This window comes from Emys orbicularis, chromosome 1, assembly GCF_028017835.1.
Source record: "Emys orbicularis isolate rEmyOrb1 chromosome 1, rEmyOrb1.hap1, whole genome shotgun sequence".
NCBI classification, from domain to species: domain Eukaryota; kingdom Metazoa; phylum Chordata; order Testudines; family Emydidae; genus Emys; species Emys orbicularis.
In genome coordinates, this window is record NC_088683.1 from 292264270 (window position 1) to 292291966 (window position 27697).

A 27697-nucleotide genomic window follows, 5' to 3' on the forward strand; every position below is an offset into this window, starting at 1 on the left:
AGGAAGCACCAAAGGTTAAGAGAATTATTTCAATTCTGTAGGAGAACTTTTAAGTCTGTTTTGTCAGTCCTCCTCAGAAAATTAAAAAGGTTTGGGTCAGATCCTTATCTGGTGTAAATCAACATAGCTCAGCTGATGGTGGACACCTGGTATCATGAATTCCTTTTGTTGCTAGGGCCCACTGGGAGCCTGGAAGGGTATGCTAGGGAAGGAGCCCTCTCCTCTCCCTCTTTTTACTGCAGCTGCCTCAGTCCCAGCTCGGTCTTTCTCTTACCCACAACCCGATGCCAGGGCAACGTCTTAGTCACATTTAGGGAGGGAAAAATAACTCCAAAATCTCTTCCAGGTATGGAAACCCTTGGCCACATAACTTGGATCCAAATACTGTATATATGGAGTAAGGCAGGGAGCAATACCTCCATCCCACCACCCATCAGTACCGCCTCACAAATCTCCTGCTCATCAATACCTGTCCTCCCACCCAGCAACCTTCCACCTAGTATCACTAGTCTCCTTGCCCACAAAAATCCCACCCAACAACACTGGCTCCACCCCTCCCATAGCAAGACCAGCAGTCCATTCCTCGCTCTACTTTCAGAAACCTTTTACAGCTGGTACATTCAATCCACTGGATACTGCCTCACAAACCATCTTAAGCAGCACTGCCTTAGAGAGTGCAGAATTTGACAGGTATGAAGTCTGAGTCTATAAAGATAGATTGGACCATTATTGTTAAATAAAATACAACAATAACAACTATTACAGGATATGTGAAGGCTTTAGAAAGACTGGATTTTATACTGTAAATATTAAGAAATGGTTCCTAGGTGATCATGTCATTAAGAGTATTAAAATGTACAATTGAGTGGAGTTGGAGGTATAAATTCAATTGAGTTTTGGCATAACCTCAATTTTCAATTTCTAAATCTGCCACCTGAATATTGTTCTCTCAACATAGTATTTTGTATAGTATCAACACTACCAAATATAATGCAAAATACTTAACCTATATATCAAAAAAGTGTTTTATGATGGCAGTTCTGTGAATAAGAAAGGGTTTTTCCAGCAATACCAGTTGGTTAATTAAAATATTAATTAGGGCTGTCAAGTGATTACAAAAAATAATCACGATTAATCTCACTGTTAAACAATAATAGAATAATATTTATATAAATATTTTTAGATTTTTTCCACATTTTCAAATATATTGATTTCAATTACAACACAGAATACAAAGTGTACAGTGCTCACTTAATATTTATTTTTATTATAAATATTTACACTGTAAAAATAAAAAATATATATTTTTCAATTAACTTGATAGAAGTACGGTAGTGCAATCACTATCATAAAAGTTGAACTTACAAATGTAGAATTATGTACAAAAAATAACTGCATTCAAAAATAAAACAATGCAAAACTTTAGAGCCTACAAGTCCACTCAGTCCTACTTCTTGTTCAGCCAATCGCTCAGACAAACAAGTTTGTTTACATTTGTGGGAGATAATATTGCCCGTTTCTTGTTTACAGTGTCACCTGAAAGTGAGAACAGGCATTTGCATGGCACTGTTGCAGCCGGCTGTGATGCTGCACTCCACATGATTTTATGAAAATATGCTAATGAGTGTTAATATAATGTAACTGGAATATGCTTCATGCAAAAGGTCTCTTGTAAGATATCATTACAAAGTTTATAATCTACAGAGTGTGGTCATCCTATTTGTATAAATGTATCATTCTTGTATCTGAAACTATAAATATGAAATATAACTCTAAGGTCCTATTGTAATTATGCAACGTGTGGGCCATTAATGGTGGTTTGGAATCTTGATGGCTCCCATCAACTAAGACAATTGGTTGTAAATGGCTCTGTTTACTTGCAAGCCTTCCTGTGAGTCAGGCCAGGAAGAATGAAGGATTGGGGTCTCACAGGACATGTGACCATGTCACCTGGTACTGAAATCCATCTTAAACCTGTTGCCTTTCCATTTAGAAGGAGGGGTGGGGACCCAGAGAGACAAAATATTCCCACCTTGTGCCAAAGCTATATAAGGGGGTGGAACAGAACAAAGGGGGTCCCAGTAATGAGAAATCCTCTAGTTACCACCTGAGCTGGAGCTAACAAGAACTGTACCAGGGGAAAGGATTGGACCCAGACTAGGAAGTAGTCCAGTCTGTGAAAGAAGCTTATTGGAACATCTCTGAGGGTGAGAGTTTATCTGTAATCAGTTCTTAAGGTATTAGGCTTAAACTTGCGTGTTTTGTTTTATTTTGCTTGGTAACTTACTTTGTTCTGTCTGTTATTACTTGGAACCACTTAAATCCTACTTTTTATACTTTAATAAAATCACTTTTGCTTATTAATTAACCCAGAGTAAGTAATTAATACCTTGGGGAGCAAACAGCTGTGCATATCTCTCTATCAGTGTTATAGAGGGCGGACAATTTATGAGTTTACCCTGTATAAGCTTTATAGAGAGTAAAACAGATTTATTTAGGGTTTGTATCCCATTGGGACCCGGGTGTCTGGGTGCTGGAGACAGAAGCACTTCGTAAGCAGTTTTCAGTTAAGTCTGCAGCTTTGGGGCACGTGGTTCACACCCTGGGTCTATGTTGGAGCAGACTGGCGTGTCTGGCTCAACAAGGCAGGGTTCTGTAGGCCCAAGCTTGCAGAGAAAAGAGGCTGAGAGGTAGTCTCAGCACATCAGGTGACAGTCCCAAGGGGTTTCTGTGATTGAACCCATCACACTGGCATTGCAAAATATTTACGTCCCAGAAGCACTAAAGATTCATATGACCCTTCATGCTTCAACCACCATTCCAGATTGATAGCTATCCAAAGCAGTGCAGACCAACTCCTGTTCATTTTCATCATCTGAGTCAGATGTCACCAGCAGAAGGTTGATTTTCTGTTTTGGTGATTGGGTTCTGTAGTTTCCGCATCTGAATGTTGCTCTTTTAAGACTTCTGAAAGCATGCTCTACACCCCATCCTGATCAGATTTTGGAAAGCACTTCAGATTCTTAAATTTTTGGTTGAATGCTGTAGCAATCTTTAGAAATCTCACATTGGTACCTTTTTTGCGTTTTGTCAAATCTGCAGTGAAAGTGCTCTGAAAATGAACAACATGCTGGGTCATCATCTGAGACTTCTATAACATGAAATATATGGCAGAATTTGGGTAAAACAGAGCAGGAGACATACATTTCTCTCCCAAGAAGTTCAGTCACAAATTTAATTAACTTATTATTTTTTTAACGAGCATCATTAGCATGGAAGCCTTACTAATCTGGCACGTAAATACCTTGCAATGCCGGTTACAAAAATGCCATGCAAATGTCCTTTCTCACTTTCAGGTGACATTGTAAATAAGAAGCAGGCAGCATTATCTCCCGTAAATGGAAACAAACTTGTTTCTCTTAGGGATTGGCTGAACAAGATGTAAGACAGAGTGGACTTGTAGGCTCTAAAGTTTTACATTGTTTTGTTTTTAAATGCAGTTATGTAACAAAAAAAATCTACATTTGTAAGTTGCACCTTCACGATAAAGAGATTGCACTATGGTACTTGTATCAGGTGAACTAAAAAATACTATTTATTTTGTTTATGATTTTTCAATGCAAATATTTGCAATCAAAATGATATAAAGTTAGTACTGTACACTTTGTATTCTGTGTTGTAATTGAAATCAATATATTTGAAAATGTAGAAAAACATCCAAAATATTTAATAAATTTCAATTGGTATTCTATTGTTTAACAGTGCAATTAAAACTGTGATTAATTGCAATTAATTTTTTAATCACAATTTTTTTTAGTTAATTGCGTGAGTTAACTGCGATTAATCGACAGCCCTAATATTAATGTAATGTAAAGAATTACCAACCTCTTAACTCCAGTTGTAATGATTTTCCTGTTTTATATACTTGCTTGCACTAAGAGGTTAAGAAGACCATAATTCAATCATTTCAGTTTTCTGAAGTAAAAGAAAGCCAATTCCTGGCAGAGACACAAGGGAATTGTGTTCACGTAGTGGCACAACACTTATTTACTCACTTGGGACCAAATTCTTCATTGTTCAAAAACAAAAAGTAACCAGAGGGGAACACTCTTGTGGGGATCAAGTAGCAACCATCCTCCCCATCCCATCCAGAGCATGCTGTCTCAGGGGTGTGTGTATTTTTGACTGCTCCAGCCAATGTAAAAGGAAATCTTTTACTCATCTTGGACATGGAGAGGGCAGGAAAGGAGGGCTCCCCTGGGTTTCTCTCTGTTGTAAGAAGCCCCGTCCGGTTTCCCTTTAAGGGTTGAAATTCCTCCACCAGTGTCTGCTGATGGCACTTCTCTAAGTTGGAAGTTTGGCTGTGCTCCTATGTTGCTTTTCAGGTGCCAGCAGTTTTAAACAGTGAAGTCTCCTGTGACTTCGGATGCTGTTTTCTGGCTATGTGCCTCATTTTCAACACAAATGGCTCATATCCCTCCAGCTCCAGTTTTTTTCTTTTCATATAGCTAGTGTATTATGTGGGTGTAACTTTAGTCTCTAGCTGCCTTGTGTACTTTATAATATATTTGTAAGCTTTCTGCTGCTTATACCCTTCAGGAATTAAAATGCATTTGTTTGCAAAGTAATGTATTAGGTGAGATCCAACAAGACGAAAGTTTGCATAAAAATGATGAATGAACTAGTGAAAGCTAATGAGGAAATGGATTTAAGTTTACCAGTAAACATAGGTTACAGTGACAGTCAATAAATTGTGAATATGTTTACATGTGTAATATAACCAGAGTGCAATGGTGGATGCATTGGCAGAAAGCTTAGCTATAAAACAGATGGCAAGGATCCTGTCATATTAGGTTCATTTGGAATAATAGGAACAATATGCCCCAAACAAGGTTGAAAGAGCAATGGACCCTCTGTCAGCAGTGTATGGGAGATGGAGCAATCAAACAGGGAAACTCTGCAATGCTTTCTCATTGAGGAGCACCACTCCAAGGCAATGCAGACAGGATTGTTTAGGAGTAGGACAAGGCAATGGCATGGGATGTCTTAGCTGGTCCAGAAACTACACACATTCAATCATCAGCACACCCATGTAAGGGGTTTGTAGCAGGCTACAACCACTTCTGTAGCTGCCCTGCTCCCTGGGGGGTGAGGGGGGAAAGTATGTGCTCTGAGTTTGTACAGATGATGTGAACTTTCCCAAAATGGGTAGTAGAGGTCCATGAGTTTAGAAGAGGAGCATTCAAATGCTGGAATCAGTTCCAAGGAGAACAATAAGACCAATTTTAAGTATGATGGGATTTTCTGCTGAGGACAGCCTTCAACACCTTAATGTGTTCTGGCTTGGAAAAAAAGAAACAGGAAGAGCATCTAATTACATTTCCCAGATCTGGGAAAGAATCTGTTCAAATTTAAAATAAATAAATAAAAAGAGAATATCATCTGAAAATGCTAATAATGTCAAATTGTGCTTTGACTGATGTGTATGTGGAGACGTAAGATTTGGGTATGTACCTGCTGCAAAACAGGTGTGCCAACTAATGTTCTGACTAAAGATTAAATTGAGTGTGAATGGGAAGAACAAAATCTATAGAACATTTGGAAAATATCCTATAATGTTTATCCAGAGCATGTGCTACTATTGTTGCTGGAGGTCTTCTATTGGATGAATAGATCTCACGACCGCCTGTTGTAAAAGTTGTACCAGCAGAGAGCAATTGAATTTGTCACATTTAGAGAGGAAAAAATAACTCCAAAACCTCTTCCAGGTATGGAAACCCTTGGCCAAATATCTTTCCTACATATATGTACTAACATTAATATTACAGGCAACGTTAACGTTTAATCCTGTGTAGCCCCATTGAAGTCAGTGGAGATGCTCAAGTGTAAAAAAGAGTAGAATTTGGCTCCACAGTTATAAATTAAATTATGAAATAAAATAAAAAATAACTCCTTGTAACTGATCTAGTAAATTATAATTAGACATACCACCTATGTTTGTAATGGAGTCAGATAAAGGGAACAAACAATAATAAACCAAGTCTTAGTGATACCATAATATTAAGAATTATTCTGGTCAGAAGAAACTTTACTTTATCTGAGATCACTTATCAACCAAGTGATCCTGGACTGTTCAAGTTAAAGGGAATTTTACCCTTCCAAATTGAGGAGCACTGATCTATGTTGGCTATCTTAATTGCAGTGCAGACTAGATCATTTTAGGTTGAGCTGGGGTAGAAATATGGTTATCTTTAATTCAGAGGCAATATTCACACACATTGCAATGCTGGCCACCAATGAGAAGGGTGTCTTTGATTTAATATATTCATCATTTTACTATGAGTGGTTAGATTTGCCCACATAGATCATATTATAAGTTTCCACTGCATAGAACTACTATATCTCATTGATATTTTCATTTGCAAATTTGACACCCTCAGATCAGGATTAAACAAAGTCTGTGAATGGCTAGCCAACTACAAAAGCAGTTTCTCCTCCCTTGGTGTTCACACCTCAACTGCTAGCAGAGAACCTCACCCTCCCTGATTGAACTAACCTCATTATCTCCAGACTGATTCTTGCCTGCATATTTATACCTGCCTCTGGAAATTTCCATTACATGCGTCTGACGAAGTGGGTATTCACCCACGAAAGCTTATGCTCCAATATATCTGTTAGTCTTAAAGGTGCCACAGGACTCTCTATTGTTTCTTTGTCTCTTTTCTTAGTTAAATGTCATTTCATTTTAAACAAATCATGAACTTACAGCCTGGCATTACATGAATATTAGGTGCATGTGTACATTACCAGAAGTGTTCCTATAACATGAACACAAAAATAAGAACATTTTAACTAAACAAACAGTTTTCATCTATCAACATAGGCAGGGGGGAAGGGAAAAGATTACTGCCAAATTATTAACTATTAATTATTAACATCTAAAATCATGTTAAATATACAAACTAGTCATCTCATTATACCAATATATATTCAAAATGAGATATTCAAAATAAGATCAAACATTATAATTCTACAAAGAAAATGAGCAGTGTGAATAACGTATGTTTTGCCCACTCTTCAATATCAAGCATAGTGAATTTTGCAAGCCTGATCCTTTAAAATTAAGTCTAGTTAATCAGTTTCTGCATTCTGACTCAAATTATTCAAGGGATTTTCAGACTGTCTATACATTTTTGTTGACTAAAATAAAAATGAATGTCATGTAATTCTGACTAATTTAAAAATAAAAACAATCATACCAAATTCTTTGATGTGGGTTATATGAAATTGGTATTCAGTCAATGAAAACACCATGGAATCTGAGGCATAAGAACATAAGAACGGCCATACTGGGTCAGACCAAAGGTCCATCTAGCCCAGTACCCTGTCTTCTGACAGTGGCCAATGCCAAGTGCCTCAGAGGGAATGAACAGAACAGGCAATCACCAAGTGGTCCATCTCCTGTTGCCTATTTCCAGCTTCTGGCAAACAGAGGCTGGGGACACAATCCCTGTCCATCCTTGCTAATAGCCATTGATGGACCTATCCTCCATGAACTTATCTAGTTCTTTTTTGAACCCCTTCACAACATCTTCTGGAAAGGAGTTCCACAGATTGACTGTGTATTGTGTCAAAAATACTTTTGTTTATTTTAAACCTCCTGCCTATTAATTTCAAATGAAACCCTAATTTCATTTGGTGACCCCTAGTTCTTGTGTTATGAGAAGGAGTAAATAACACTTATTTACGTTCTCCACACCTGTCATGATTTTATAGACCTCTATCATATCCCTCCTTAGTTGTCTCTTTTCCAAGCTGAGAAGTCCCAGTCTTATTTATCTCTCCTCACATGGAAGCCATTCCATACCCCTAATCATTTTTGTTGCCTTTTTCTGAACCTTTTCCAAGTCCAATATATCTTTTTTGTGATGGGGCGACCACATCTGCATGCAGCATTCAAGATGTGGGCATACCATGGATTTATACAGAGGCAATATGTTTTTTCTGTCTTATTATCTATCCCTTTCTTACTGATTCCCAACATTCTGTTCACTTTTTTGACTGCCGCTGCACATTGAGTGGATGTTTTCAGAGAACTATCCACAATGACTCCAAGATTTGTTTCTTTATTGGTAACAGCCAATTTAGACCTCATCATTTTATAGTTGGGATTACGTTTTCCAATGCATTACTTTGGATTTATCAATATTGAATTTCATCTGCCATTTTGTTGCCCAGTCACCCAGTTTTGAGAGATCCTTTTGCAGCTCTTCGCAGTCTGCCTGGGACTTAACTATCTTGAGCGATTTTATATCATCTGCAAATTTTGCCACCTCACTGTTTACCCCCTTTTCCAGATCATTTATGAATATGTTGAATAGGACTGGGCCCAGTACAGACCCCTGGGAAACACCACTATTTACCTCTCTCCATTCTGAAAACTGACAATTTATTGCTACCCTTTGTTTCCTATCTTTTAATCAGTTATCAATCCATGAGAGGACCGTCCTTCTTATCCCATGACAGCTTACTTTGCTTAAGAGCCTTTGGTGAGGTTCCTTGTCAAAGGCTTTCTGAAAATCTAAGTACACTATATCCACTGGATCCCCCTTGTCAGCATTCTTGTTGACCTCCTCAAGAAATTCTAATAGATTGGTGAGGCATGATTTCCCTTTACAAAAACCATGTTGACTCTTCCCCATCAAATTATGTTCATCTATGTTTCTGACAATTTTGTTCTTTACTATAGTTTCAACCAGTTTGTCCGGTACTGAAGTCAGGCTTGTAATTGCCTGGGTCACCTCTGGAGCCCTTTTTAAAAATTGGCATCACATTAGCTATCCTCCAGTCATTTGGTACAGAAGCTGATATAAATGATAGGTTACAGAATACAGTTAATAGTTATGCAATTTCACATATGAGTTCCTTCAGAAGTCTTGGGTGAATACCATTGGTGACTTATTACTGTTTAGTTTATCAATTTGTTCCAAAACTTCCTCTAATGATACCTCAATCTGGGACAATTCCTCAGATTTGTCACCTAAAAAGAATAATTCAGGTTTGGCAATCTCCCTCACATCCTCAACCATGAAGACCGATGCAAAGAATTCATTTAGTTTCTCCACAATGGCCTTATCATCCTTGAGTGCTCCTTTTGCATCTTGATTGTCCAGTGACCCCACTGATTGTTTAGCAGGCTTCCTGCTTCGGATGTACTTAAAACTTTTTTTGCTATTACTTTTTGAGTCATTGGGTAGCTGTTTTTCAAATTCTTTTTTGGCCTTCCTAATTATATTTTTACACTTCATTTGCCAGAGTTTATGCTCCTTTCTAATTTCCTCACTAGGATTTAACTTCCACTTTTTAAAAGATGCCTTTTTGCCTCTCACTGCTTCTCTTGCTTTGTTTTTTAGCCACGGTAGCTCTTTTTTGGTTCTCTTACTACGTTTTTTTAATTTCGGGTATACATTTAAGTTGAGCCTCTATTATGGTGTCTTTAAAAAGTTTCCATGCAAATTGCAGGGATTTTACTTTTGGTGCTGTACCTTTTAATTTCTGTTTAACTAACCTCATTTTTGTGTATTTTCCCTTTCTGAAATTAAATGCTTCAGTGTTGGGCCACTGTGGTGTTTTCCCCGCCACAGGGATGGTAAATTTAATTATATTATGGTCACTATTACCAAGCGGTCTAGCTATATTCACTTCTTGGACCTGATCCTGTGCTCCACTTAGGACTAAATGAAGAATTGACTCTCCTCTTGTGGGTTCCAGGACTAGCTGCTCCAAGAAGCAGTCATTTAAGGTGTCAAGAAAATTTCTCTGCATCCCGTCCTGAGGTGATATGTACCCAGTCAATATGGGGATAGTTGAAATCCCCTATTATTATTGAGTTTTTTTATTTTAGTTTAATAGCCTTTCTAATCTCCCTGAGCATTTCACATTCACTATCACCATCCTGGTCAGGTGATTGGTAATATATCCCTACTGCTATATTCTTATTATTCAAGCATGGAATTCGAGAATAGAGATTCTATGGTACAAACAGAAATGTATTGTTTTTGATGAAACTTTCAAGGGGAATGTTTCTCCACCCCAGCATAGGGGATAGAAGAGAGAGAGACCCCAGACCCAGAAATAGCCTGTTGGCTAGAGTTCACACCTGTTTTGCTTGCCAGGGCCTCCAGTGACTCAGGTGAGTGACATAACCGCTAGGCTATTAGGTATTCTTGGATGCACTCTCTCTCTCTCTCTCTGTTTTTTTCCCCCCCTTCATGAAAAATAAAAAAAGGCTAGGTCTTGGTTTTGTGGGGGGAAAATGGCTAGGTCTTGGTTTTGTTCCACATCTGAATGAAAACAAATATTGAAACATACAAGTCTTTTGCAAAATAAAATCCTTGTTTTCCAGTCAGCCCTACTGATGAGCTACATGGCTGTGGTTTGGCTGAAAGTTCCATTGTTGTAGCTGTTAATCAGGACACTCTTGGACTGAACAACCTATTCAGTAACTTCTCAGTTGTTAGCCAGACAATAGCCATACCTCACCTTGGATAAGGTGCTGCCCACTGACGTCTTCTCCTGTGGGTCCACCTTCATTAACACTATACATTTGTCTCAGATGAGTGTCCTTTTTTGGGATGCTGTTATGTGGGATGCTGCAATTGTTGAGCTGCAATATACCATGAAGCTTCTGAGGTTTGACCATTAATTATAATAAAATCTAAAATAAAATAATACTTGTGCAGATGGCTCTTAACTTAACTTTGTATAATATTTTATATAGAAAGTATGTCTTTTAGAAATGTTTCTACTGAAAGTGTTAATTCCTTTCAAAGACAATTATACAGTCTAAACTCAGTTTCAGGACTGTCTGCAAGATTGGAAACCTCATGTTTTATAGGATATATATGACCTTATCTTAGATTTAGATAATCCAGAAACAAGAAAATTATTTAAAAAACAGAATTTAAGACTTTAAATCCTGCAGTCACTATTACAGGTGTTATACTTTGTCTGTGAACATCCCCTTTCACCAGAGTGAAGGTATCTGAGCTCTTCATCAATGCTACTTAATTGCTCATTTACCACTCATGTGAGAAAATAAAGCATACTTGTTACCATTTTAGTGATAAGGAATTAAGGCATGGAGAGATTAAGGACCAGAAGTTTTGAAGCAAAAAATCTCAACTCTTTTGAAAATCTTCCCATAAGTGTCACAATGGGAGCTACTGAGGTCAGAGCACTTTTTGATGTCTACATCACTGTCACCGGAACCGGATGGCACCATGGGGCCATGGTCCCACACGTTTAAAAGTGGGAGGGACATGCCATTCACTTTTTAACAAAAGAAACATAAGAGCAGAGTTCATGTCACCAGCAGATTCTCCCTCACCCCTCAGAATAATAGACTCTGCCGGGGAGGCGCTGCAATTCACCTTTCACCCACCAGGGACGTCTATGACACCAGAAGAGAGGGCAGCTGGCTCACCGCTGGAGCAGCCAACTGCAGAGAGGGCAGGGGCACTTTGGCTTTGACCCCCACACTTCTACAAAGGTTCCAGTGCCCCTGGAACCGGAGATGAGCTCTTCTAAAAATCTGTCTCCAGTTGTGGGTGCTGAGCACCTGAAAATCTGGCCCTAAACTCTTGAAAATCCACACCATGTGACTTGTTCAAAGTTACACTGCAAGTCTGTATCCAAACTAGGAATTGAGCCAGATTGCTACAGTCCCAGGCCAATGGTTTAGCCACAAGTCCATTCTTCCTGGTATTATTTCTGCTTTTATCTTATTTTATTATTGTTTCCATATTGCCAATCGTATGCTAGATGCTTTACAGACACATGTGAAGGCAAGTCAGATCTACACCCCGAAGAGTTTACAATCTCAATAGTCACAAAAATAAAAATGGGAATGGGAAACATTAACAAGCAGTGTGATTGAATCATGTTTATTTAAGTATTCTGTTAATGTTATGATTTTTCCTCCTCATGTTTAGTGCTTTATTTTGAGATGCTGTTAGCAACTCTTTCAGGGAGAATATTCCTAATGTTCATAAGGCTTGTGGAAAAGGGGCATTTTATTTTTCTGTATTCAGGTTAATAACATTCCGATGCTATTTTGTATATGGAGCTCCCCTTGATCTCAGAGAAAACTTTGTGCATGCAACATCAGATTGACTACACTGCACCTTTAAACTGGGGGGGGATATTGTCCAGCTGGCCGAGGGAAAGGAAACAGTGCTCTACGGGTGTCGGGGGGAGAGAGATCAGACTGCTGCAAAATGTGGGAATGGTTCAGTGTGGCAATGCTTACTCAATTCCCTGGGATCAGAAGGGCACGAGGGTTGAAAAGAGGCAAGCCTGGGTGGGAGAAGCCCTTTTCCAAGGAGCAGGCAAGGCAGCACCCACCCTCCCTTCCCTTTAGGGGACAAAATACCAGTTTTGTCAGGACCTGCTGTGGACTTTGTGCTATCTGCCCCTTTTTAGGGGGACTGGTAAGGAATTTTCCCCACACCACTAGAGTAGCTTAGGTGGAGTGGGGTTTTTTTGTTTTTTTCCCTTCCTCACAGTGGGTTCGGGGAGGGCTTTGTTGATGTGAGACGTGAAAGGAGTTAGTTACTCATTAAGTAAGTGTGGGGCTGATGGCCAGTGCAGATACTGCACTGGTATACAGTGACCGGATAAATGGCTTGGTACAGGACTTTAAAAGGAGGTATTGGTTAAAAGAACAGAATGTGGGGGAGGGTGGTTTGGGGCGCCTATGACTGGTACAGCAGGGAGCCAACTCCCTTTTCTTATATCCCACCTAAATCATCCTACAAGGGGATGTGGATGGTAAGGTCCCAGCAGTAGGTTGGCTGTGGGACCTGGATGGAAAAAAGGGGGGGAGGGGTGCTGATGGAAGCCCCCCAGGTAGTTATTGAATGAACATGGAGTTACCTGCACTGTACACTACTATCTGCTGTGCAGTACCAGACATCTAATAATAAAGTCACAGCCTGATTAAAACCATAGCAAGTGTCTCCTGTCCTTTTGGAATAGCCTGACAATCAGGTATATTTTGATTAGGTACTTGGACGCCATAATGCTTGAATGGTGCCTCGTGGTGACTAAGAAATGAGTTTGGTTACAAGTAGTTTGAGTCCCAAATTAGTCCCTGGATGAAATTCTATTTTCAATGATACATTATACAGATTTAGCTGTAGGAACGGAACAGATGATTTGTGCAACCAGTGAGCTTAAAAAGTAGATCTTCACTTGACTTCAGTGTGTGTGTGTGTGTGTGTGTGTGTGTGTGTGTGTGAGAGAGAGAGAGAGAGAGAGAGAGAGAGAGAAATATTGTGAAAAAAAAATCCTTGAAATAGATAACAAAAATGTAATACAATCTTTGAACTGCAAATAAATATTGATGTAACTTTCCAGAGAGGAAAATTCAAAGTATTTCACTTTGATTTAGCACTCTGGATAACTTGGTTTTGATTAAATAAATTGAAGACAAGTAATCTGTTTAAACTGCTGGTAGGACATACAGTTACAACTTTGATTGCTGGTGGCAGACTGGAAACCAAACCTTTGATTGCAAACAAAACCACAATCCTCTGTTACTCTAAGCAAGAGTTTAGAAATGCTATAAAATTCTTTCTCTCTTGAATTGTAACAGTTGATCACTGATATAGGCGATGACTCTTGACAGACTATTTTAGATTAGAAACAGCAATCCCACAGATTAATGAACACAAAGTACACAATAAGCACTGGTTAGGGAAGAAATTATGTGAAGTTTTTTTTTGTCTGTGCTTGTAGAACATTTCTTTCTCTTCTGTTCATTTTGAGCCTTTGTCAGCCATATATTTTACATGCTATTGTTTGCTATTTGTATATTTGGGGCTCAGCAGCTCAAGGGTTGCATTGTCTCTACTTAATTGTTCAGTTTTCCCTGAGAGAGAGAGAGAGAACCAGTGAGTGTTGACAACATAGCCCTCCACTTCCCTCCATATCCCCATGGCACCTCTTTCCTATTGTCTTTCTTTTAGCTCCACCCTACTATCAGCCTTTTTACTAAATACATCTAAGGTCTGGGTCTCCATTGCCCTGTGCTTTATACCATTATATACACCTGTGCAAAGTGCATGTAAAAAAGCCACGAAACCAAAATGGCAGAGATTAACAAATATATTGATTTAAATTACAACACAGAATACAAGTGTATACTTCTCACTTTATATTATTACTTTTTATTATAAATAATTGCACTGTAAGAGTGATAAACAAAAGAAACAGTATTTTTTAATTCACCTCATACAAGTATTGTGGTGCAATCTCTTTACCGTGAAAGTGCAATTTACAAATGTAGATTTTTTTTGTTACATAATTGCACTAAAAACAAAACAATGTAAAAAGTTAGAACCTACAAGTCCACTCAGTCCTACTTCTCGTTCAGCCAATCACTATGACAAAAAAGTTTGTTTACATTTCTGGGAGATAATGCTGCCAACATCTTATTTACAATGTCACCGAAAGTAAGAACAGGCGTTCGCATGGGACTTTTGTAGCCAGCATTGCAAAGTATTTACGTGCCAGATACGCTAAATGTTCGTACGCCCCTTCATGCTTTGGCCACCATTCCAGAGGACATGCTTCCATGCTGATGATGCTTGTTAAAAAAATAATTCATTAATTAAATTTTGACTAAAATCCTTTGGGGAGAATAGTATATCTCCTGCTCTGTTTTACCCACATTCTGCCATTTATTTAATATAATAGCAGTCTCGGGTGATGACTCAGCACATGTTCATTTTAAGAACACTTTCGCTGCAGATTTGACAAAACACAAAGAAGGTACCAATGTGAGATTTCTAAAGATAGCTACAGCACTTGACCCAAGGTTGAAGACTCTGAAGTGCCTTCCAAAATCTGAGAGGGATGAGGTGTGGAGCATGCTTTCAGAAGTCTTAAAAGAGCAACATTCAGATGCGGAAACTACAGAACCCAAACCACCAAAAAAGGAAATCAACCTTCTGCTGGTGACAGCTGACTCAGATGATGAAAATGAACGTGCATTGGTCTACACTGCTTTGGATTGTTAAAGAACAGAACCCATCATCAGCATGGATGCATGTCCTCTGGAGTAGTGGTTGAAGCATAAAGGGACATTGAATCTTTAGCGCATCTGGCATACAAGTATCTTGCAACGTCAGCTACAACAGTGCCACGAGAACACCTCTTCTCACTTTCAGGTGACATTGTGAAGAAGAAGTGGGAAGCATTATCTCCTGGAAATGTAAACAAACTTGTTTGTCTGAGTGATTGGTTGAACAAGAAATAGGACTGAGTGGACTTGTAGGCTCTGTTTTGAATTGTTTTATTTTTGAATGCAGTAATTTTTTATACATAATTCTACATTGGTAAGTTCAACTTTCATGATAAAGAAATTCCACTACAGTACTTGTAATGGGGGAATTGTAAAATACTATTTCTTTTGTTTTTTACAGTGCAAATATTTGTCATAAAAAATAAAGTGAGGAGTGTACGCTTTGTATTCTGTGTTATAATTAAAATCAATATATTTGATAATGTAGAAGCATCCAAAATATTTATATAAATAGTATTCTATTATTGTTTAACAGTGTGATTAATTGCACAATTAATTTTTTAATAGTGTGATTAATCACGATTATTTTTTAAATCGTTTAACAGTCCTAATATAATATTGTGCTTTAATAGGGCCAATTTCACAAAGCTAAAAAAAAGTTATGAGTTAAATCAGTTGGGAGGAAGAATTTGATCAGAAAAGTGTGAACGATAATTGGGAATCATTTAAGAACACCTTACTAGATACCCAGAAAGATACTGAGACTTTTAATGGTGTTTGCAATGGTACTAAGAAGGCTGAAATTTCTGTATACCAAACCCAGAACCTTGTTGAAAACTATTTAATGTTAGGCAGTGTGACAGGGTTATGTTAATGCCTTTGACTCTTTGGGCCTATATATTCCATCTAAGTTAATACAACAGCAGGGCTGCAGCTCCACTCAACCATATCCTGTCTCATACGTCACATCATGTGGGTCCTCTCCATTCATTATTATTTGTATGCTTTCTCTTTTTCGAGGTTGGGTACAAGAAAATTAAATAAGTAGTACATTATAAAGTGATTTATTTAGTAATACGTTCAATAAAGTTCTGTCAGTTGTTTTCTGTCAATTTTTATTTTATATCAAGAAGTATAATTGGTTCAGGTTCACATATATTGTTAAACTTGGCATGGTGTGGCTCACTACGGGGAGGTGCAGCGGTGACTGTGTCTGTGCTCTGTAACCTAGAATCATCTGCAGGCCGCCCCAAATTATGCTTGCTGCCAACCATTTCAAGGGGACACCATGATATCTAAGAATCGGTGTGGAATAGGGATGCTTTCCTAATCTTGCCCTCTTTTACCTGGCAATAACAGCAGGATATAGTAGTGGAATAGCTTTGGATACAGATCAGATTTAGAATCTGAAAATATAAAATCTTTGGTATGTGTATATGGAAAAGCAGAAATAGTTACTATAACTCTTTTATACACTTAAAGAGAAGTTGCAACCAGAGAAAAGTAAACATTCTTGTGGTTTTGTTTTTGTTTTTGTTTTTATTATTTATGGCATCTGTTTTTCCTGCTTTAACATATAATTGTGAAATTACTTTATTGACTTCAGTAGGAATTTTGCCTGTGTTGGGTATGCATAGTTAAGTCCTGTATGTGGTGCTGTGGAACTGTCAATAATGTCACTGGAATATTGCTGTTACTGGAGTCAACTTTCGCTTTGAAAAGGCTGTATCACTGTTTATCAATTATCAATAATCACCATATGTTATCTTTAGCATTTTCATTTTGGTAGAATATTTGTACATTGTGATTGCTTTTTATTAATTGAGCATATCTTTGATATATTGGGCTAAATTCTGCCCTCAGTTACTCTGATACCATCCTGTTGATTTAGATGATTTGCATAGGTTTGGCTGAGTGGAAGAATTTGATGAATTTTATGTGAAACACGCCATTTTTAACACCACTAGATATGAAAAATATCCAGTTTTAATTTGTAGGCACACAAAATGTTTGTAAAAGGAGAGGATTGTTTTTGTACCATACTTCCATTTTGCTCAAGGAATGACTGGGAGCACACACTCACGTGGCGGATCAATAATTCTGATGGCAGATATTTTTACTTTTAGCAAAGGGCTTGTACTCAAATTGAAACTCTTCAAACTTTGGAGTCCAAGGTTTTGGATCTTCACAGGCATTTTACATCTATCCCTAATCTCTAAGACCTGCTTTCTGAATTTTGGTATCACAAATAGCTCACCACAATGGGCTAAATTAAGTATAGCATCATTAACTATTTGTTAAAGTTCTGGCTCAGTGTTGGATATTTATTACCACACTAAGGGCCCAATCCTGTTTCCAGTGAAGTCAGTTTTGTCTTCTGAAGTGGATCATAACAATTTTAAGATTTTAAGATCTGCACTAAACAAGGCACACTTATAAAAAGTATAGAGATGTTCTATTTCTTAATTTCTTCTGTGACAACTCACTTTTCCATGTATTTTGTTGCACAAATTTCTGTATAAATAGCAACTTATACAGTTTTGTTAATAATAAGAATTTACAGTGCAAAAATAGTAACAAAATAATGAAAGTTAATTTTTCAATAACCTAAAGACCAAATTTTACAATTAACATTAGCATAAGTATGTTAAACTCGTATTTATTCTTTGACTTTTACAGATTTAATAATATTTTTCTTTAGCTGAAAGAAATGATACACTTTTTCAGTGTCCCTGAAATAACAATGGTTTTGCTAAGCCACTGTTACACACATTAGTTGGTTCTTTAAACTGAAAAAAATATTTTGCTGTCTTGTGCTTCCAGTGATGATAGGAAAAGATGCATTGTTTTCTCTCTATCACCTTCTAGAAGTCTGTGATTAAGATTAGACAATTGGTGGCATTTCAACACTTTCTTTCTTTTGTGTTTCACAGGTTGTCAGCAGCCGGCCATCCCCTGACACCTCAATGTGATATGGACTCCAGTAGCTCTGAGGAGTTCTATCAGGCAGTGCACCATGCTGAACAAACCTTCAGAAAGATGGAAAGCTACTTGAAGCAACAGCAACTCTGTGATGTTATCCTGATTGCTGGGAACCGTAGGATACCTGCACATAGGTAGGGCATAAAAACATGGTGTTGAAACAATTAAAATAAACATCCGGATTATCTATCAACCTGCACCTTGAAAAGTCACTTATGCATGTGCAAAATGGATGCAAAACTACAATTCTGATGTTAGTGTTTTAAATCCACATAAAACTAAGTTTGCTCAAGTGAGGATGTTCACAGAAGTCAGTACCTGCAAATCAGTCCTTACAGGTGTCTTTCCCCCAGTATGTAACATTTATGCTTATGATTAGTTACAACAGATTTATAAATTTTAAAACAATTAGTTAAACCAAAATATGCACATAAAATAATTATTCTCAATATTGCCCTTCTCCTAAACTGTTAACCTGCATAGGTAGAAAATATGCATTAAAAATAAAAATGTTACTAACTCATTTTAATCATAATTATGCATGTAAATATATATTGCCCTTGCAGCTTGTAAAAAAAATACAAAATTAAATGCATTGCAAAGGGTCATCTTGGTATGAGGCAGCAGACCTACATGATGCTTTTCTTAGGTTATGGCTTTCATTTACACCTGAAAATACACCCTCTTCATTGAGGGCCTGATTTCAGAAATGACCTCTGGTTTTGTGACAGTAAAATGGCTCTCATGGTGGGGGAAATACTGGGCATGAGAACCCTCTGAAAAGCAGACCATAGGGGTTCTCAAACTTCATTGCATTGCAACCCCCTTCTGACAACAAAAATGACTACACAACCCCAGGAGGAGGGAACCAAAGCCTGAGGCCGTCCGAGCCTCGCTCTCCTGGGTGACGGGCCAAAGACGAAGCCTGAGCCCCGCCGCCTAGGACTGAAGCCCAAGGGCTTCAGCTTCAGCCCCAGGTGGTGGGGCTCAATCTTTGGCTTTGGCCACGGGCCCCTGCAAGTCTGATGCCAGCCCTGGCGATCCCATTAAAATGGGGTCATGACCCACTTTGGGATCATGACCCACAGTTTGAGAGCCACTGCCCTAGTGTATTTCTGTTTCAGACATTTATTCAGACTGTAACCAACCTGTAGTATTTGTGGGCCATTGCAAGGAATGCCTCATCACTTTAAACTGTCATGGGCACAGGTACAGGTTGTGCGGAGTTGCCGTGCACTGGTGTTATTGTCTCCTTATGCAGTGCAAAAAAGCTGTGAATTATACTACTCATACTGAGAAAAATGAAAGAACCATGCAAGGGATATGCAACACTGGGAAAGTCAGAGCAATGATAAGGCAAAAAAATTCTTTCCATTTAGGTTTTTATTTTACCACCATAACCATAGTATCTGAGTAAATGAGATACTGAACAAATGCAAGGGACTGAGGGCTGGTCTACACTGGGGGGGGGGGGGGAATCGATCTAAGATACACAACTTCAGCTACGTGAATAACGTAGCTGAAGTCGAAGTATATTAGATTGACTTACCTGGGGTCCACACGGCGCGGGATCGACGGCCGTGGCTCCCCTGTCGACTCCACTACCGACGCTTGCTCCGGTGGAGTTCCGGAGTCGACGGGGAGCGCGTTCGGGGATCGATATATCGCGTCTTAATGTGACGCGATATATCGATCCCTGATAAATCGATCGCTACCCGTCGATACGGCGGGTAGTGAAGATGTACCGTAAGATGCAAGGTACCTATCAATGATAATGCAGAAATAGACTCTCCATTTAGGTCCCCATTAGCAATTGTGGAAGTGGCTCAGAACTCTCCATCCCCTGCTCAGTGCTCTTTCACCTTTCTATGCCTCTGCTTTAGCATACTCTTAAAATCTGGTTCCTGTTCTTCTAACCTCCAATATCTGCACAAGCCCATTTGCCAGTTGCAAGCAAACTCCTCAAAATTTTTATCTACTGAACTGACAATCCCACTGTCTCTCATTATCCTTCCTCTTACCTGGCTCCACTCCAGCATTCCCGCCCACCAGACATCCTGAGCCGATGTGGTGGTGTTCAGACATAGCTGGGTTGTCCAGACTCCTTTCACATGTAGGTATGAGTTCCACATGGGGAGAGGAGGATCATAGATGAATCTTCACATCTCCTCTGTGTGAATTGGATTCCAGTCCTCTGGGATGGGCTCATACATAGATCCTGACCCAGAAGAATACTTAAGGACTGGTTATCATTTACACTAAGACCCCACTAATTTACACCCACCTCAAGACCCCTTTTCACTATCAGCAGTGTAAAAGGGTTTTAGAGTAAATGAGAATCAGGCCCTTAATCCTTTATGGTTATTACTTTTCTAAAAGTTAATCGGTTTGTGCCTAACTGTCCAACTTTCACACATGGATAACATGGGTGGGAAAAAATCTCATCTAATACTTAACCCACATTATTAGATTGGATTAAACAACAAAAAATATATTAGGTACATGTACCTTATTTTCTCATTTTTTTTTCTCATTCACACCCCACACACTACTGCAATAATTTTGTACAGAATATGCCTTGTGAAGTATCATTTGAAAACTGATAACACACTGGGCAATAATATCATTGTAAAATATATGTAGCCATGCTGCATGTAAAAGTACGGATGGTCACTAGTACTGTGTTTTAAAGTCTGTGACCTAAAAGGTGTTTAAACCAGGCATGTCAGGGGGAGTTGATAAACAAAGGAAGGAGGCCGACACCTCAGACCAGGTGTGCTCCCTTTTCAATAGACCACCATTTCTCAAACTGGGGTCCGTGGACCCCTGGGGGTCCCAAGAGTACTCCAGGATGTCTGCGGGCCCTGCTGATCAACTCCTCCCCTCTCCCTCCCTCAACTTCTCCCCCTCCCTCCCAGGGCCTCCTTCAGGCCAGGGAACAGCCGTTCCCTGGCCTGAAGAAGCTGTTCCGCAGCCTGAAGGAGGCCCTGGGAGGGACGGGAAGGAGTGGGGAACCTGAGACCGCACCACTCCTGGAAGCAGCAAGCACGTCCCTGCGGCCCGGGGGGGAGGAAAGGGGGTCTCCATGCACTGCCCCCGGCCCGAGCGTCAACGCCGCTGCTCCCATTGGCTGGGAACTGCGACCAATGGGAGCTGCAGGGGCAGTTCCTGCAGGCAGGGACAGCGTGTGGAGACCTCCCGGCCCCCCGCCTAGGAGCCGCTGCCAGAGGGATGTGCCAATCGCTTTCGGGAGCCACCCGAGGTAAGTGCCATCCCCCTCACCCCTTCCCGCACCCCAACCCCCTGCCCCAGCCTTGAACCCCCTCCACCACCTAACTCCCTCCTGCACTCCCTCCTTGAACCAAACTCCCTCCCAGAGCCCAAACCCCCTCCCACACCCAAACTCCCAGCCTGCACCCTGCTCCCTTCCGTACCCAAACTCCCAGCCCACAGTCTGTAGCCCATGGGGGGTGGGGCAAGCTGGGGTGTTTGGGGGTCCCCGAAAATTTTAAATAAAAATGGGGGCCCTCAGGTTCCTAAAGTTTGAGAACCACTGCAATTTGTATTGCACTATTCATTTGTATCGGAGGTTGCAGGAGGAAGAGATAATTTGCATAGTAGCAACTACAGGTGGGGAGAAACCAGCATGGAGCCTTATCTTTCAGACCTCCTGGCTCCTTTACTCAGCATGAACTAATTAACTATATCTGGGAGTACCCTTCACAATTAACATTTAAAAAGTTCACAGAACTATAAAGAGAGGGGGAGCAAACCTCTAAGTTATCCTTCACTTTAAGGAGACAAACCAAGCAATTTGATTTTAGTGATGGGTCCTAGCCAGGCCAGCCAGTAAAAGGCTGCAAAGGAGACTGTGGGTAAGAGAAAAAACATCTTGAACAAAGACTTTCTTGCTAAATTAAGCTTTAGACTTTTAGATGAGTGTTTTCATTTTCACTTGCTGATAACCATCTCTGCCTTTATTTTATTTTTCTTGGTATCACTTAATCCATACTTTTTTTGTTAATAAAGTTGCTTTCATTATATATCATCGGTGCTGGGTAAGTTCAGTAAAGTGTGTGCTTCTGGTATTGGAATATTATTGTACTGTCTCTGTAGAGGCAGCGAACCTAATAAATTTCTGTTAGGCTCCAGTGAGCGTGACTGGACCCTGCAGGGAGGGCACATTCAGGGCTGGAAGGGTACTAAGGTCTGCCTGCAAGGAGTATCCAAGTTGGGCAAATCCAGGGTAAAGCTTGTGGGCTCCTGTCAGGCTGTTGGGTCTGGAGCTCTGAACCAAACTGCATACTCACAAGACACCTAAGGTTACAATGCAGGCGTTGACTGAACCTCTTACGGGCCTGGGTGAACCCCAAATGTCACAACATTCCATGCATTTTCTTGACAATTTTAAATGCTTCAATAGATGACAAAGAAGGACTGACAGAGGAGTCTGTCACTAGAAGGTCTTTAGTTAGTTCAGTGCCATCTTTCTACTTGTTTTTATTTTGAAGACAGATGTGCATATTTGTATTCATACTTGCCAGTGGTAAATTTGATTTCACATGTGTCATCCCAATTCTGCAGCATATCTAAATCCCTTTGGAACTGGGAAAGTACTCTAATAAATATAAGATTGACCATGAAATAAAAACCAAATCTTGTTTAGATTTACCAGGAAAGCTTCAGACAACCTTGTATATCATTTCTGGCTTCTCCGTTGTCTGCAGTCAAAGGACCAAATCTCTTCCCCCTGAAATGAATGGCAAAAACCACTGTTACATTAAATGGGAACAGGTTCAGGCCTTCAGAAACATTTGAAACCCCTTGTTTTGTTGTACAAGATAACAGTTCAGTATTTTACAGATTCAGACAATTGCAAACCTCACTTTCTTATAGGTTTAATATATGCATTATCTGATAATACAGTCTTATATATATATATATATATATATATATATATATATATATATATATATATATATACACACACACACAGACACTCATGTGTGCATGCACACACACATATGCACACACATTACCTTAACATACAAACTAAAACCAGTCAAACCACTAGTGATTTGTATGTTAAAATTATTTTGATACTGGTCCATATATAAGGTGAGCAGGCTCATTTGTGTATATATGCCTGTAAGAAACAGGCTTGCAGATCATGTTATGTGCTCAGTAATTGCAGAGCTTATCTCTCCAAGCCTGTAGAGTTTATACATTCCTAAAGTGTGGTGTATATATCCCTATACCAAATAAAACGACAAACTCACTCCCTAAAAAGTCAGCCTGAAATTGTGTTTTAATTATTTTAGGTAATTTTATAACAGGTTACAAGCGGCGCTACATGCTGGATATGCTAAGTCACAAATATACTTTGCAACAAGTTAAAGACATATTCAGAATTATTCTTTAATAAATATTAGGTAACGTGATTGATAGTTACCATCTATTGTTTTTTGCCTTACAAAAAAGCAAATCAAGCCAATGCAATATACTACTGTAAAACAGACTCCTGGAGAGCCAGCATAAAATAGCGTGCCTTGAATTCTGAATTTTTATTATGGCTTGTTGTGTGTTTTTAAAGTAAAAGCAATATTTTTCATCATTTCCCCCTAACTTACACATATTTAGACAACCCACAATAAAACAAAACACATTATTTTTGTATCTTTATTTTTTTCTGATTTTTAATAAACAAAGCATCAGTGGCACTAATTGAATTCAGAATGAAAATAGGTTCTCATAGGAATGCATTACTCCAAATGAAATGAAGTAGGTGAAAAGTAATGATCCTAGCATTGATTTCTTCTTGATCTTTCTGAATTCAACCAGTGGCCACTCTAGATGAAATTCTCTGAATGGTTTTGTGATTTATTCCTGGTAACATATTTTTCCATCTTGATTATATACTATAGACTCTTTTTGAATATAACTATTCACTTGGAGGGAAAGCTCTTGCTACTGTCCAGATTCTCCAATAATAGGCCCTCATGCTGTAAGTGGCTGTCATGTAAGTCTGCCATAGACTGAGGATGGCTTCAAGGGCTATTCTTTGGATACTGACTGTCCAAAGAGGAAAAGATATGGAGTCAAAATACAAAATCTTCTCTGCTTGGAGACATAATTGCCTGATTCTTGTTCTTGTTATAACTGCTTTTCACTGGTCTGGTTTCTCAGGCAGCTGTAAAGTTCTAACATGCATAATTGCTTTCCTGGATCTGGGCCCGAATATTTTATGTACACCTCAACTAAATGGTGGACATTTTGGCAGTGTTTTCTATCCCACCAAAAGTACCTGTTGGATTTCCTGATGGATCTGCAGGAGGAGGAGGAGGCAGAGGAAGAGGAGTATCCTGGCACTCAGACTCTCCCTGGCAAATGCTGCTCAATATAATTGGCATAGTCATTGATGCTCCCTATGTAGACCACCGTTTCTGGTGCAGGGCCATAAGCACATTGCAAACCCAGGAGGATCTCTGATAGTGTGCCTTCAGCGAGTCTCTCCCCTTTGATCAGTGCTTAAGTCACTGGGTGGTGATGTCTGTAAATGGAGGAGGATGAGAGAGAGGAAGAACATGGCAAACATCTCTCCCTATTATCATGTTCTTTCTTCCCTATTGGCTTTGCCCCCCACCCCCTTCAGAGTCAAATGAGCATTATCTCATCACAGTCCCAAACTGAGCAAAGGAAAGGGGGTGACTCACTCAAGAATCCAACAGATCCTTTTGTTGCTGCCTAGGCCAGCGTCCTTTGTTCCTGTGAGGTTGGGCTGGGTTTGTCCCATACATGCCCTGATGAGGTGTGAACTGCCTCTCTGGTCTTGGAGAATTTTTGCCTGGGCTTATTTTAAGCTATGAAGACACATTTTCAGCCTCACAACTATATACATGAAAGTATTACCTATAACATTACTCTAGCAACAATTACTATAATATCACTATAACAACAATGCTCAGTGCATCATGAGCCTTCCGAAAACACCCGACATGACAAACTTTGCATTGGATACCACAAAATCATTTTACAAGGATGAACATGGGGGTGTTGGGTGTTCCCCCGAGGTACAGCATGTCACAGGGGCGGCTTCCATTTTCACTAGAGTGCATTGCAGATTGTTGGCATAGAGGACTAAAGAATTTGCTCCAAGGAATTGTGGGATACTTCTGGATGACTCCTGGGACCCAAGTCAAGTAGAGCTATGTCTACACTGCAAAGCAATAGGGCTTGGACCCTGGACCCCAGTTTCACTCAAGCTCGGACTCTCCAGCCCTGCAGGATTCCAGGACCCTTGGTCCAAGCCCTGAGTTAACGCAATTGTAATGTAGATGCAATGGGGCTTTGCCTTGAGTCTGGGCATGTAGACATACCCTAAGGTACTAGTAGTGTGCCAGGTGTACCACAACTAGGAGACAAGTGCTGAATGCACTTCAGCCCCTAGACCTTGTAGATGCTAGCTCTGGTTGGTCTGAATAACCACTCAGACTTGTGGCTAAAGTGAAGGGATGTCTTACTAGTGCTGGTAAGAAAGGGAAAGGTTTCAGGTACCTAGGTACAGTGGCTTAAGTAGTTATAATTGAGTGAGACAATAGTGGTTCTTATTTAGGCCCTCTGGTGGTGGTCAGGGACAGTTCAGTCAAGGCTTAGGGCTCTTCAGTACTAGTGTCTGTGTTGCTCTCCCCAGTCCAAACTTCTATTTAAAGCAAATAGGAGCTTGAAGGTTTCCAGGCCAGGCTCAGTTAATGGTATATCTCATTGGGGCCCATCTGCACTGGCTCTCTGCCCAGTCTTCATGCCCCAAACAGACTTGCACCCAGCTATAATGTCTGGCAGTCATACCCAGCTCCCGATTACAGTTCTGCAGCTTCTGCACTGCCTGCTGTGTACCCAGTTCCTGGGTGTTTCTCTCTGCATCGAGCTTCTCTGTCGCTCTTGGCTTTGAAGTATCCAATGCTTCCCCAGAAGTACCTAATCATCTCCTGGGTCAGGGTCCTTCTGTCTGGTCAGGAGAAAGGGGAGGACACTGATGGTAATCATAGTTTCCTGCTTAACAGGTTAATCACAACATTATTCAAAACCATTGCAACTTAAGCAAAGCACCAGTTAGCTCCAAGGATAATGAAAAAACCCTGAACCAAATCCTGCAATGGTCCCATGGATCAAGAATAAAATAAAATAAAAAATAATTTCCCCCTTAAATAACTGAGAATGATTGATAAAACTCCAAGCACTTTAGTGCATGTTTTTGAATACCAAATGTGGAAGACAGACAGTAAATAAGCTTCCTATAATCAATTCTGTTAAAAAGCTGCAAATAAGTCTAAGCAAAATCAATACTAGTGATAGACCTTTTGAATTTGCCAAGGAAAGGTCATTAAAAGCTTTAATCAAAACTGCTTCAGTGCAGTGGCCAGCTCTAAATGCAGACTGAAAAGGGTAAGGCTAGTCATGATTGTGAAGAAATTACTGAATTTGACTAAGAACAATGCACTCAAACTATACAAAAACACACACAATTAAGGAAATTGGATGGGAAGAATTTACAATTAAGATAGGATTCACTAATCCACATTTAAATTCAAATAGGAAGGTCCTTGAAACCAAAAAGGAGGGATTACAGTAAAAGGAACAAACTCCTGTAATGCTCAGGGAAGAGAATCAGACCCTCAAGAGTAACTTTTGACTTTCATAGTATGTGGTAAATATAATTTTCTTGATTAAAGGAAATTAATTAAATTAAGGGAAAGGCAAGAACTGTTTTTAGGAAAGGGGGTGGTTAGTCTTATGTCTCATAAACTGAGGGATGTGTTGGCCACCCCTTACCGCAGCCCCCATTGGCCTGGAACGGTGAACCGCAGCCAGTGGGAGCTGTGATCAGCCGAACTTGCGGATGCTGCAGGTAAACAAACCGTCCCAGCCCGCCAGGGGCTTTCCTTGATGGGCCGCGTGCCGAAGGTTGCCAATCCCTGGAATAAAGCTTCATATTTACATAGCCTTTAATCTTCAAGTCTATCTTAATTTGTTTTTCTTTAATCTAAACTTCTATTTACTTTCTACAGTATATTCACAGAGCAATATACTTGTGATTTTTCATATATTAAAGATGTAACTCTTGCATTGGAGATAGCTGTGGTGATTGAGTGGAGAAAGGATGGAAGGAAGAACTTGCTGAGTTGAGCTTAAAAAGGGAATCTTTGTAGTAGGGCTGGTCAAAAAAAGGAAACTTTTGATTAGGGCTGGTCAGAAATTTTTAATGAATTGTTTTTCAGTGGAAAATTGGGTTTTCAATTAAAGAAATGTTTTTTATGGAAAATATCTGCTTTCCACAGAAAAATTCCACTTTTTAAAAGAAAATTCTGAAAACTGATTTTTTTTTCTTTCCAGCCAAAAAGTTTGGGGTTTGCAAGTTTAAATCTCTCTCTCTCTCTCTCACACACACACACCAATCTGACATTCCTAGTAATTTAATAAAACCACATGCTTATTATCTTCATGTTCACTTTGTTTATATGTCTTTCCTCAACTCGTTTGTCTCTTTAGACTGAAAGCTCTTTAGGGCAGATACTGTCTTTTCCTTTGTGTCTGTACAGTGCCCAGCACATTGTGGGTGCTACTGTAAAT

General features: G+C 39.5%; 1 protein-coding gene across 2 annotated transcripts in view; it reads left to right on the forward strand.

Annotated features, from left to right (window-relative positions):
• Positions 1-27697, forward strand: part of KLHL1 (kelch like family member 1) — a 442456-nt gene that overhangs the window by 110089 nt on the left and 304670 nt on the right. Inside the window, exon 2 of one of the 2 annotated variants that reach the window (XM_065409976.1) lies at positions 18022-18204. The exons of the other annotated variant lie outside the window; for it this stretch is intronic. Within the exon in view, the coding sequence (XP_065266048.1) occupies positions 18022-18204 (183 nt within the window). The remainder of the gene's footprint in view (positions 1-18021; positions 18205-27697) is intronic. 2 annotated transcript variants of the gene reach the window in all.